A 13,633-nucleotide genomic window follows, 5' to 3' on the forward strand; every position below is an offset into this window, starting at 1 on the left:
TCTCTTTGATAGAAACCTGTTTATCTGTTAAAAAGGTTCAGTTGTTGATTATACATAGTTACTTTTATTACAAAGTTTATTTTAGTAACTTTTGAAAAAAATTAATAAATAATTGATTTACCAGCATCACCAAAATGGGGTGTTCTGATAAACTCAAAGATTGGTGTTAATAAAGGCCAAGTTTAAAAAGTAAAGATTCACCTTCTGTTTAAAGTCCATGCTCTTAAAATATTTATTTACTTAAGCAACAGAGTTCTTTAAAACAGTAAATATAATTGATTTTAAAAGACTGAACATCTGCAATCAGTGTTAGTGTGGTCTGAGTCTGAGTGCCAGACTGTGGCACTCAGATTCTGTGTGATATCTCTTAAATTAAGACAGTAGATCCCAAACTGGGAATTTTTCAGAATTTCTTTAAAAAATTTGTTATTGAGGTATAGTTGTTTTACAATATTATATAATTTTCAGGTGTGCAACATAGTGATTCGCAGTTTTTAAAGGTTATATTCCATTTATAGTTATTATAGGAAATCTTTTTGAAAATCTAGTTCCTGCTTTTAATAAAATGACATACTAAAATTTTTTTTCAGTTAACTGAAAGTTCAGTTTAAATTAATTTTTTTTACTGTATTAACATTACTTGAATACATTTAATTAGAGATTCCTTTTTCCCCCTCTAGGATATATATTACTTTCTCTGTGGAAAAAATACCCATCTGTGTTTGCTAAAGATAGGTTTTAGTTCTAAAGGTAGGTTTTAAATGTTGCCATTTCTGGCAAAACTCACTGTGCAGAAAAATCAGTACTCATTTGACCTAAAGAGTTAGTGGTTATGTTGAATTAATAAAATCTGAATACTGTAATCATTTTAAAGGTGTGTACATACTTTTCGGGGGAGTATTTTTATTCTTTTAAATTGTGGTAAAATATACATAGCATAGTACTTACCATTTTAACTATTTTTAAGTATTCAGTCCAGTGGCATTAAAATAAATTCACATTGCTGAGCAGTGATCACCACAGGCCATCTCCAGAACTTTTTCATCATTCCATACTGAAACTCTACCCGTTAAACACTAACTCCCCATTCGTTCTTCTGCTTCCTATCCCTCCCCATCTCTGGCAATTCGCATTTTACTTTCTGTCTCTGAATTTGACTACTCTAGGAATCTCATATAAGTGGAATTACATAGTATTTGTGTTTCTGCAACTGGCTTATTTCGCTTAGCATGATATTTTCAAAGTTCATTCTTGTTGTGGTTTGTGATAGGATTTCCTTTTTTAAGGCTGAAAAATATTCCATTGTATATATATATATACCACATTTTGCTTCTTTGTTCATTTGCCAGTGGACATTTGGGTTGTTTCTATCTTTTGACTATTGTGAATAATGCTTCTTTGAACATTGGTGTACAAATATGTTATTCGAGTCCTTGCTTTCAGTTCTTTTGTGTGTATACTTAGAAGTAGAATTGCTGGTTCACGTAGTAATTCTATTTTTAATTTTTTAAGTAACCACCATACTTTTTTCCACAGCAGGTGTACCATTTTATATTCCCCAAAACAATGCATAGGGGTTCCAGTTTTTCCACATGTACCTTAACACTAATTTTCTGTTTCTTATTTTTCTTTTTTGTTTGTTTCATAAAATAGCTATCCAAATGGGTGTGAAGTGGTATCTCGTGGTTTTGATATGCATTTGCCAAATGATCAGTCATGTTGAGCATCTTTTCATGTGCTTATTGGCCATTTGTATATCTTTAGAGAAGTGTCTATTCAAGTCCTTTGCCTGTTTTTAAAATTGGCTTGTTTATTTTTTGTTGTGGAGTTTTAAGGGCGCTTTATATATTCTGGCTATTAATCTCTTATCAGATATGTAATTTATAATTATTTTCACCCATTCTGTGGGTTGCTGTTTTACTCTGTTGATAGTGTCCATTGACACTTTTTGACATTTGACCATGTATACATGGATTTATTTCTGGGCTCTCTGTTCTGTTCCATTGGTCTGTTATGTCTGTCTTTATGCCAGTACTGTACTATTTTGATTACTGTAGCTTTGTAGAAAAATTTGAGATTAGGGAGTGTGAGTTTTCCAACTTCTTCCTTTTCAGTATTGTTTTGGCTGTTGTTTCTTGATATATACTCCATATGAATTTTTGGATGGCTTTTCCTATTTCTGCAAAAAAAAATTGGAATTTTGATAGGGATTGCATTGAATTTGTATTGTCAGGTTAACAAAATTGTCTTTCAGTCTATAAACGTGAGATGTCTATTTATTGTGTCTGCTTTAATTTCTTTATCCATCTTTTTTAGTTTTCAATGTGCACGTCTTTCACTTCCTTGACTAAAGTTTACTCCTGAGTATTTTATTCTTTTTGATGCTATTGTAAATGGAATTATTTTACTATTTCAGACTATTAGTGAATAGAAATGCAGCTGATTTTTGTGTGTTGATTTGTATCCTAGTATTTTGATGAATTTATTTATTCTAACAATGTTTTTTTGTGGAATCTTTAGGGGATTCTACATATATGATCATGTCATCTTCAGACAGATAATTATACTTCTTCCTTTCCAGTTTGGATGCTTTTTGTTTGTTTTAGAAGTAATGAAATCAGTCATCCTTGTTCCTGCTCTTAGAGGAAAAGCTTTCAGTCTTACACCATTGAGTATGGTGTAAGCTGTGGGGTTTTTCTATTATATATTTTTATTAAGTTGAGGTAGTTTCTTTTCCTAGTTGGATGTTTTTATCATAAAAGGGTAGTGTGTTTTGTCAAATCCTTTTTCTGCATCAATTGAGATGGTTATGTGGTTTTTCTCCTTCATTCTCTTAAGGTGGCATATCACATTGATTAATTTTAGTATGTTGAACTGTTCTTGCACCCCAGCAATAAATCCCACTTGGTCATGGTGTACAGTCCTTTTGCTATGCCACTGAATTTAGTTTGCTGGTATTTTGTTCAGGATTTTTGCATCATTGTTCATAGGGATATTGAGCTGTACTTTTCTTGTACTGTCTTTGGTTTGTTATCTGGACAAAGCTGACCTTAGGAAGCGTTTCTTCCTCTTCAGTTTTTGGGAAGAGTTTGAGAAGGATTGGTGTTAGTTCTTCTTTAAATCTTTGGTAGAACCCACCAGTGAAGCCATCAGTTTGAGTATTTTTCTTTTTCAGGAGATTTTTGATTACTTATTCAATCTTCTTACTAATTGTAGATCTATTCAGCTTCTCCTCCCTCCCTCCCTCCCAGTATTGGTAGGTTTTGTGTTTCTAGGAATTTGTCCATTTTATCTAGGTTATTCCATTTGTTGGCATACTATGGTTAGAGTACTCTGCTACTATCATATTTATTTCTGGTAAGTAATGTCCCCACTTTCAATTCTGATGTAAGTTATTTCAGTCTTCTCTCTTTCTTAATCCATCTAGCTAAAGGTTTGTCAATTTTTTTAACCTTTTTCAAAACCAACTCTGGTTTTATTGATTTTTTTACTCTGTTTTTCTATTTTCTCTCTCTGTTCTGCTGTTTATTATTTCTTTCCTTCTGTTAGCTTTGAGTTTTCTGTTGGGGCACACCATCTTAATTACTATAGCTTTATAATAAGTCTGGTAAATGATGGTATGTGAGTCTTTAAGCTTTACCCTTCAAGGTAGCCTTCACTATTCTTATACCTTTGTATTTCCCAATGGATTTTAGAGTAATACTGTCAGTTTCTGCATATAGTAAAAGAAAACCTGCTGGTATTTTGATTAGGATTGTATTGAATCTCTAGATTAATTTGGGGAGAATTGACATCTTTACAAAATTGAAACTCTGAGAATCTGCAAATGTGAATTTGTTATTTAGTATATTTTAAATTTCTCTCAGGATCAAGATTTTTTGTTTGTTTTCTGTGTTTTGTTTTAGGTAAGTGAAATAATAGCATCTTTTTTTTTTTTTTGGTGCCACTGGGAACTCTTCAGTATGGAAGAAAAAATTGACATTGAAGGAAAGAAAAGAAGAATTGTTGGAGTCAAGATCTTAAAAGGAAGGAAGGCAGAGTATATGAGACAGATGCTGGTGGGTTGATAGTTGTGATGGCAGGAATTTGAGGAGCTTCTCTTCTGATTGCTTTTTTTTTCCTGTCAGTAGAATAGGTAGCAAAGTTATCAGCTGAAAGTGAGGATTAAGGATGGGTATTGCAGATGTGAGGAGATAAATATGGTATTAAATAATCAACTAGGAAATTGGGAAATGGAAGATTACTGGGCAGTATGAAGGGAATATTTAAGATTTGAGGTTCATGACCATCATGAATTTTGTCAGATTAATTAGCCTAGTTAGCATGGTTGTTTATTTTTCAGCCATATTCAGCTACATAGGAGCAGGCCCTCCTCAGGGGTGAGTTTTCTCCCAGGAAATGTGGCGGAAGGAGGGAGAGTGGGAGCCAAGGGACTAAGGATATATGAAAATTAAACTGGATAAGGAGGCATGTAAGAAACATAGAGTGGGTGAGGGACAGTGAAAACATGGTAGGCTTAATAAATTGTGGAACCTAGTGGGATCAAAAGATTGTTGGAATTAGGTTACTAGAGACTGTAAGCTGGAAATACAGGAGGTGGTGGTTAGAGTCCTACATGCCAATTTAATTTCATGCCAGTAAATAATTTACGGTACTGTCAGATTTTTGTTGGTTATTGTATTGATATTAATCTTTGTTTGATAAATATATGTATAGGACAGTCCAGATTCCTTTATCTAAGACCTTTGGGGCCAGATATGTTTTGGATTGCTTCCTTTTTTCCTCCGTTACTCTTTTCAGGAGTTATCAATTTTTATTTTTCAAAAAACTAACTTTTGGCTTTGTTAATCTCTGTTGTATGTTTTCTATTTCATTACTTTTTGCTCTTACCTTTATTTCATCATTTGTACTGTTTTGGGGTTTAGTTTGTTCTTTTTGTTACTCTTTCAGATGGTTGCTTAGAACATTGGTTTTTGGCCTTTCAAGTGTATATGTATTTTAAAGCTAAAATTTTTCCTCTTAAGAATAGTTTCAGCTGCATTCTATGTATTTTAATAGGAAGTGTTTTAATGGCATTCCATTAAAATTTTTTTCTAATTTTCACTGTGATTTCTTCTTTGACCCATGGGCTATTTAGAAGTTTATTGCTTAATTTTCACATATATAAGGATTTTCTAGTTATATTGTTGTTATTAATTCATAGCTCAATTTGAGCTCAGAGAAACATGTCTGTCCTTTGAAATTTGTTAACACTTAGTTTTGGTCCAGCGTATGGTCGTTTTTGGTAAATGTTTTTTACGTACTTACAAAGAATGTATTTTCTGCATTTGTTAGGTATAATGTTCTGTATGTCAGTTAGGTTGTTAATTGTAAAGTTCAAATCTGTTCCTGTTTCTTCTAGTCTGCTTGTTCCTTGTTTTGGTGTGCTTGTTCCTTTCTCCTTTACTGAGAAAGCTGTGTTAAAATCAACTTGCTAGAATTGTGGACTTCACGTAGTTCTTTTCATGTTGGCTTTATATACCATACTCTAGTTTCTTAGTTTAAGTTTATTTAGAAAAAGTATTTTTTAATCTGTAAAATTCAGTACAATATTTTAGCAAACTGGTCTATGGGGGAAAGTCACAAATTACCTTCCAAATGTAATTTGTTGAATATTAGAAGCATGTGTAGACATTTTGAAACATCTGCTTAGTGTCAACAAAGGGAATATGCATCTCTGATGTTTCTGGCAATAAGAAAGATATTACAGTATTGTAAGCTTTTGAGCTATTATCTGCCATGAGTGTTTGTTTTGAATAAATTTCTAATTGCCTTTCATATTTGGTCCTTGATTTTGCTTAAATTTGTAGAATGCCCCAAACATGATGAAAAAATGTTAAATTGTGGAGAAGGAAAACAAAGCCAGGGAGAAAGTTATTGCATATGAAGTCATATAGTGTGCATTTTACATCCTAACCATGATAATTTACTATGATAAATGGACATTTTCTATGTTTAGTTAAATTTTAAAAGAGAAGTGATTGGGGGTTATCAGTTGATATGTAACATAATTTTTCCTATTTAAAATATTGAAAAACAAGTTCCTGGTTAGGGTTTTGCACAGAGTATCTGCTTTTCAGGAAAAGATACCTGACTTAGGTGTTACCAGGTGCATTGAAGTTTAGAATTGCTGTGCCTTCCTGGTGAATTGAACTTTATTGTAATGAAATATCCCACTATATTCTTATCCATATTTATATATCTATCTATCTCATGCATCAAAGTTTTCTATGGTAAAGTATAGTCACACAAGCTTTCTTTTGGTTTGTGTTTTATAAAATATATCTTTCTCCATGCTTTTATGCTTATTCTTTCTGTATCCCCATGTCAGATATATCCTCTATAATCATCTTATAATTAGGTTTTATATTTTTTTAATCTTATTTGGATTATTTATTAGTCCATTTTCCCCCTCTGTTAGCTTGTTAGCTGTACAGGTGGCTCTTCATGTCTGCGGGTTTTGTACCCGTGGATTCATCCAACTGTAGATTGAAAATATCCAGGAAAAAAAATTACTGAAAATTCCCAAAAGCAAAGCTTGAATTTACTGCATGCCAACAACTATTTACATAGCATTTATATTTTATTATGTATTATAAGTAATCTAAGGATGATTAAAAGTATATGAGAGGATTTGTGTGGGTTATATGCAAATGCTATGCCATTTTATATAAGGAACTTGCGCATCCTCAGATTTTGGTATCCTCTCAGGGTCCTGGAACCAATCCTCTGCAGATACCAAGGAACGACTATATATACTCTTACTGTCTTTCTAGTGGTTATCTCAGAGATTACCACATGCATCTTTCATGTTTTGAAGTCTAAAGTAAATGAGAACTTTTTCCATTTCCTAATCAATGAAAGTGTTTTAGAACACTTTAACTTCATTTACTACCCTTCCCAATTATGTATTGTTGTGCATTGTAATATTTTAAATTCCACAAAATACTGTCATCATTTTATTTAGTCAGTATTCATTTAGAGTTACATATTTAGCCCATTCATTATATTTCCTTTTTTTGGTGCATATCCAAGCTGTATCTGCAATCCCTCTTTTCCTTCTTCTTGAAGAAGTCTCTTCAATGTTCCCTGGTGACAAATTTTCTGATTCTGTTTGGCTAAAAATGTCTCTATTTTGCTTTCATTTCTGAAGGGTTTTTTTTTTTTTTTTTGCCAGATACAGAGTTCTATCTTGGCATTTCCCCTGTTCCGAGCGCTCTGAGGATATCATTTTGTTGTCTTTTCGCTTCCATTATTTATTCAAAGAAGCCAGCTATATCTTACTGTTACTCTTAAAGTTAATATATTTTTAAATTTTTCTGGCTACTTTTAAGGTCTGTTTGTGGCTGTTTCTGTCTCTTTGTTTCTGTCCCTCCAACCTCCCCCTTTACTTTGATTTGCCTAAGTGTGGTTTTCTTTGTATTTGTTTTGCTTGGGAGTTTGTAGATATTCTTGGATCTGTGGCTTGATGTCATTGATCAGTTTTTTAAAGTTTTAAACTATTAGGTCTTTAAATATCTTTTCTTTCTCATATGTTCTCGCCTTCCTTTCTGGGACTCCAGTTACATGAATTTTGGATCTTTTCTTCATGTTTCATAATATTTTCACACTCTTTTCTGTATTTCCCATTCTTGTGTCTTTTTGGGCTTCAGTGTATTTTCTTCTTTCCTACCTTCTGGGTCATTGGTTCTTTCGTCAGCTGTATCTAACCTATTGTTAAACTCATCCATCAATTTCTCAATTTCTGTTTTTAAAATTGTATTTTTCAATTCTCTGTTTTCCATGTTTTTAGTGTTGTTTGCTAAAATTCTTCATTTTAAAAAATCCTTTTAACACATTAAATTATTTTAAAACTGTTTTCTGGGATTTCCTGGTTTTGCAGTGGTTAAGGATCTGCCTGCCAATGCAGGGGACACAGGTTCGAGCCCTGGTCTGGAAAGATCCCACGTGCTGCGGAGCAACTAAGGCCCGTGCACCACAACTACTGAGCCTGAGCTCTAGAGCCTGTGAGCCACAACTACTGAGCCCGCGTGCCTAGAGCCTGTGCTCTACAACAAGAGAAGCCACCACAGTGAGAAGCTCACGCACCACAAAGAGTAGGCCCCGCTTGCCACAACTAGAGAAAGCCCACATGCAGCAACAAAGACCCAGCACAGCCAAAAAATAAATAAATAAAGTTATTAAATCTGGTCAAAAGTATGGATCATTAAAAAAAATAAAAAACTTTTCTGCTAACACCATTATCTGAATCTATTATGGGTCTATTTCTGGTGCCATTTTAAAGTCTTAGTTTTCAGTCAGATCTTGATGGGTTGTTTTATTTTAGACATTTCATATGAAAAATGATAGGATAATTTGCATTTTGGAGTCTTCTTGCTGATAAGATTTACTTTTGCTAAAACCTTTTGGGAAGATTTTACTGGCATGCAGCTAGGCTAATGATACTAGGTAGCCCAGATTACCTCAGTATAGTCAGATTGAGAAGATTTGAAGCTATACTTCTTTCCTTTTGTGGCCTGGTCTATTTCTGGTTTATCTTTTACCTAGGGTATAGTCCTTTAGATTCCCTCCAGCTTCCCAGTGTGTTTACTGGAGCTATTCCTCCTAGCCAGGCTCTGAATTGAATTTTCGTGTCCCCACCCAAAGAAGTGTGGAAAGCTCTGCTTAGCTTCTCAGCCTCTCAACTAGTGTTTTAAGAATTTATGAATGATTCTAGGGGAAAACGAGTCTAAAGTCTGGCCCCACCTGTTTCTTCTAGGTCCCAGTCCTGCAAATTCTCACTGTCTTGAAAGTTCTTCAGTTGTTTTAAACAGATTACTTTTTTTTTTTTTGGCGGTACGCGGACCTCTCACTGCTGTGGCGTCTCCCGTTGTGGAGCACAGGCTCCGGACGCGCAGGCTCAGCGGTCATGGCTCACGGGCCCAGCCGCTCCGCAGCATGTGGGATCTTCCTGGACCGGGGCACGAACCTGCGTCCTTTGCATCGGCAGGTGGACTCTTAACCACTGCGCCACCAGGGAAGCCCAAACAGATTACTTTTTGTTTTGCTTTTCTAGTGGTTCTCAGGGAAAGACAGGTTTGAAGCAACCTACTCCACCATTGTCAAAAGCAAAATGCTCAGATATGTTCAGAATTTTTCAGATTATACAAGTGTATATACCTTATAGGAGTTAACAGATTATCTCTGTGGTGAAATGTGTGAATATTTACATTGCCTGCTACAGTGCAAGTTTTCATAATGGGAATTGGATGTGCTGTGATCTATTATAGAACATGATTTGGAGTAAGCCAACTTCTATTGTTTATATTGCAGTCTGTTGAGAAAACAGAAACACTCCACAGCACAGCTGCTTGTTTAATTGATTCCTACCAGTGACTAGCCATCTTTCAGTTCCTCTCATGTTTCCTGCTCATTCTTGTCATAGGGTTTTTGCACATGCTATTCTGTCTGCCTAGTAAGTAAATGTGCATACTCAGGTTTGAGTATGAAGCAGTTCTCAGTGAAGCCTGCCCTGACCATGAATTTAGGTCAGATAAAAGAACTTTTGTACAAACTCATTTATATGATGGTTTGACTAATGTCTGTTTTCCCCTACTAGACTCTGGACTGTGAGATCAGAAATTATGCCTTTTTTCCTTGACCATTTTATCATATGTACCTAGTTCAGTGTTTGGAAGTACCTGTTTTGCAAGTAGGTGATCACTGAATAGGTTATCAGTTGTTAATAGTTGAGCAATTAATATTTGTATAAATAAAGAAATAACAGAATGATAAGGGAAGATATGTAAGAAATGCTGTGCTGATGATAATGATGGTTGTGATAAGAATTGGAAACCCACTGCTTTTGAGCAAAAGCCAGATTTATTTAAACACTGGATTTGCATAGTACAGTTGAAGTTTTATAGAGTTACATGTACAATATTAAAAATACTTCAGAAAATTTCCTTGAGAAATTGTTATTGTGTTATAACATTTGTCTCCCATCCCCCATCTCTCTGTAAATATTTTATTATGTAAATTTTGAAAGCACTGGGTTTTTGACACAACTGTTATTCAGAGCATGACAAGTTATATCATTGCCAGTCATTCTACTGTAGAGATAAATGGAATAAAAAATCATTGTTTTTGAAAGATTCACAGTCTCAAAGGGAAATAATCTTGGAATTTATACAGATGTGCCCACAAAATAAGGTGCTATGATTTATTCTACCAAGGGGAATTGGTCTTGGCTTCATCAGGATGGTGACATTCAAAGTGAATCTTGGCTGATAAGGAGGAGATAATTAAATGGCCAAAGGAATAGTGTTTCATTTAGGTGCATATTATTATGAAAGTATATAATGTCTTTGTGGATTGACAAATAGTAATTTTGCTAGTGGCTAGGGCAGTTTGCAAGAAGAATTTGTAAAGGCAGATTGGGGCTACCCAGATTATTAGTTCATCCTTTGACATGGAGGCTATCAAAAGCTTTTAAGGATATTCCATAATGTTTGAGAGTAGAAATTCTAGAGACTCCCTGAGTTCATATTACAAGCTCTGCCTCTTACTAGCTGTGTGACCTTGGGCACATTACTTAACAGCTCTCTGCCTTAATATCCCTATTTATAAAATGGAGATGATAATTATAACTCAGAAGATTGAAGTTATGATTGAATGAGTTAAGGCATATTAGGTACTTAGAAAAGTGCCTGGCACATAGAAAAATCTCAGTAAGTGTTGCTCTTGTTTTGCTGTTATTATATTCATTGAGGAAAAACTCAAAGGTTATATATAATTGCACTCTTTTAGCCAGAACTAGAGGCATGAAAAGTTTCAGGAGATATTTTAAGGGTAAAATTAACAAGGCTTCAACTTGTTTACTAATTTTATGTAATGAAAAATTTCAATTAATAATGGAGTCTGTGTGCACTATAAAGGCAGGTTTGAAATTTGTATAATAACATTTTCATGAGTTGCAAACTTATAGAACTTAAATTTTCTAATTTGTGTTTTCTTTTATATCTTATAGAAAATTTCAGCTGTAGCCCTTGAACTAGAAGCTGAAATAATAGAAGCTGTGTACCATGCATTAGGGTATTGAAGAAAATTAATTTTTGAATTAAATATTTGGAATATAAGGAAGGAAAGGTGACTGAAAATGGGGCGGAAGAAAATACAAATCACACGCATAATGGATGAAAGGAACCGACAGGTAAATGAAAATTTTAATTATCTATTTAATTGGTGTAAATTTTTTTAAAAAGGAGTATAGGATAGAATGGTTGATTTTTTTAAAAAATTGATTTGAAGTCTAAATATTTTTATTTTCAGACTACATTAAAACATTTAGCAATCAAAAGCTTTTGACTTTTCATCATGTGCTTTAAAGAAACTTTTTTTCTTATTATAGAAATCAGTTTTGTTCATTATAGAAAACATAATAAGCAGAATAGGAAAAGTAAAATCACTGCAATTCCACTACTACCATCCATTGTGTAGGTTTTTCATAATATATTTAGTCTTCTGTACACTTGATTATGTTTGTTAGTTTTCCATATATTGATGATTATTTTAAATTACCACCTCTGTTGTCATAATTAGGTAATACCTAAGTTAACTGTGGTTATCAGTGAATGTGTTCTGGTCAGTTAGATTTTCTGATTCACCAACAAGTAATGAGAATTTTTTTACAACTCTTATAAATATTTCTAAGTAATTTATGTATATATCTCAGCTTTAATTGATAAAATATTATTGAACTTAATTTTCACTACAATGTCAGTAAACCCTTACAAATTCAGGATAGTTATAATGATACTGGTATATGAAGCCCAGAAGTTGTAAGAGTTTAAAGCAGGGAGTGGCAAACTATGTTCCATGGGCTGGCTGCCTATTTTTTATTTTTATATATAAATAAAGCATTATTAGGACATTGCCACGCACATTTGTTTACATATTGTCTTTGGCTGCTTTCACACTAAAACCACAGAGTTGAGTAGTTGCCCCAGAGACTGTATGGCCCATAGACCTAAAATCTTTACTCCCTGGCCCTTTAAGAAAAAGTTTGCCAATCCCGTCATTTAAAGGAAGGAAGGAAAAATAATATCATAGACTATTGTAAAGGAACTACTATTGAAAGCATATGCAGAAGGGAGGGATACTATCTCCAGAAAGGTTGCATATCAGAAGTTTCAAGAACAGCTGGTTTTTGGAAGCTTACCAGGAATAGAACAGTACTGAAGATGTGTACTGTAAAGTCTGAGTAGTAGTTCATCCAGTAATACAGATACAATTGGAGACAAAACTCAACTGAGCAGCTGGTAAAGAAGTTAGTGGAAGTGATTAGGGTTGCTGATAGACCAAACTGAAGAGGTCCCCTTGTTTCAGCTCATGAAGATTCCTTAGCTAAAGTGTTAAGGCTCACACAGTATGATTCGTTATGAAGGTTGATAAAATAGTGAAGACTGATAAAATAATCATACCATCATTCCAAAGGAATGATTCTAGCAAGATTGCAAGTAAATTTCCCTTCACAAGTCTGAGGATTGTGACATGTAGAGGGGGCATGGGGACCTGTTTCATGATCATGTGCAGCATAAATGTAAAATAGGATTTATTGGGGAATAACGTACAAGCAGAGGAGCACCTAAGATCCCTTCAGCTCTCGGTACCCCATACAGAGTCATGTTTAAATTGAGCATAGATAGACTAGAACTACTAGTGGAAAGGACTCCACATGTTTAGAGGGAAAGGACAACTAGGAATATGTAAGTGACTGTGTAATGGGAACTTTTTAAGTTAAGGAAATGACCTGGTTAAAAAAATGGGGCCTGCCACTATATCTCAGCAACTAGAAATAGCCTATTCCTGTGTTGAATTTACCTGCTAAGTCAGCTTCTTGCCAAGCTGCCAAATGGGACAAGGGTATCTGAATTTCTCCTCAGATGATTTTGGCAAAAAACAATGCAGAAAACATAAAAAAGAGGTAGTTAGGTAGTTTATTTTTAAGGTTAGATTAGGAACAATTTGTCATAAACTAAAAGGGTATCTTAATTTTACTGATTTTGGAATTTGTGGATTCTGAGTTAAAAGTTTCATTATTCTTGCATTAAAGAGAAAAAATCGTTCCCATGCAGAAGAGATGTCATTTATTTCATCCACATTTGAATACCTACTTTATCTGAGATACTGCTAGGCACTGGGAACTCATTAAATACATTTAAGTGTATTGCAAATAGAAGTAAGCTTAGGTAATAGAAGTGTTTATGGAAGAAACCACCAACCTCTGATGGTGGGGTAGTTCAGGGAGCAGTTACTGAAGGAGGTAATAGCAAATAGAGTTTTGAATTACTAGAGTTTTTGAGCTAGTAAGTTAAATAACACACTTAAAGTCATTGGAACATCACGTGTTCTTTTGTGCAACATTATGTTTGTGAAATTCATCATTGTTGTTGCATGGAGATGTATTCTGTACATTTTCATTGATGTATAATATTCCATTGTGTGACTAGAACACAGTGTATATATTTATTCTCTTGTAAATAGGCTTTGGATTTTAGATCTACTATTCATTTGGAATTTGTTTTTGTGTGTGGTTTGAGGTGTAGGGGTCAAA

General features: G+C 34.0%; 1 protein-coding gene across 4 annotated transcripts in view; it reads left to right on the forward strand.

Annotated features, from left to right (window-relative positions):
* The window catches only part of MEF2A (myocyte enhancer factor 2A), a 173,111-nt gene that overhangs the window by 70,325 nt on the left and 89,153 nt on the right, over positions 1–13,633 (forward strand). For 2 of the 4 annotated variants that reach the window (XM_029239812.1, XM_029239813.1), the window contains 2 exons: positions 3,962–4,058; positions 11,048–11,230. In XM_029239812.1, coding sequence (XP_029095645.1) covers positions 11,177–11,230 — 54 coding nt within the window. In that variant the 5' untranslated portion in view covers positions 3,962–4,058; positions 11,048–11,176. The remainder of the gene's footprint in view (positions 1–3,961; positions 4,059–11,047; positions 11,231–13,633) is intronic. The other 2 variants (XM_029239814.1, XM_029239811.1) reach the window with 1 other exon arrangement.

Source organism: Monodon monoceros, unplaced genomic scaffold (assembly GCF_005190385.1).
Source record: "Monodon monoceros isolate NGI ecotype Baffin Bay Population unplaced genomic scaffold, NGI_Narwhal_1 Super_Scaffold_21, whole genome shotgun sequence".
Lineage (NCBI taxonomy): Eukaryota > Metazoa > Chordata > Mammalia > Artiodactyla > Monodontidae > Monodon > Monodon monoceros.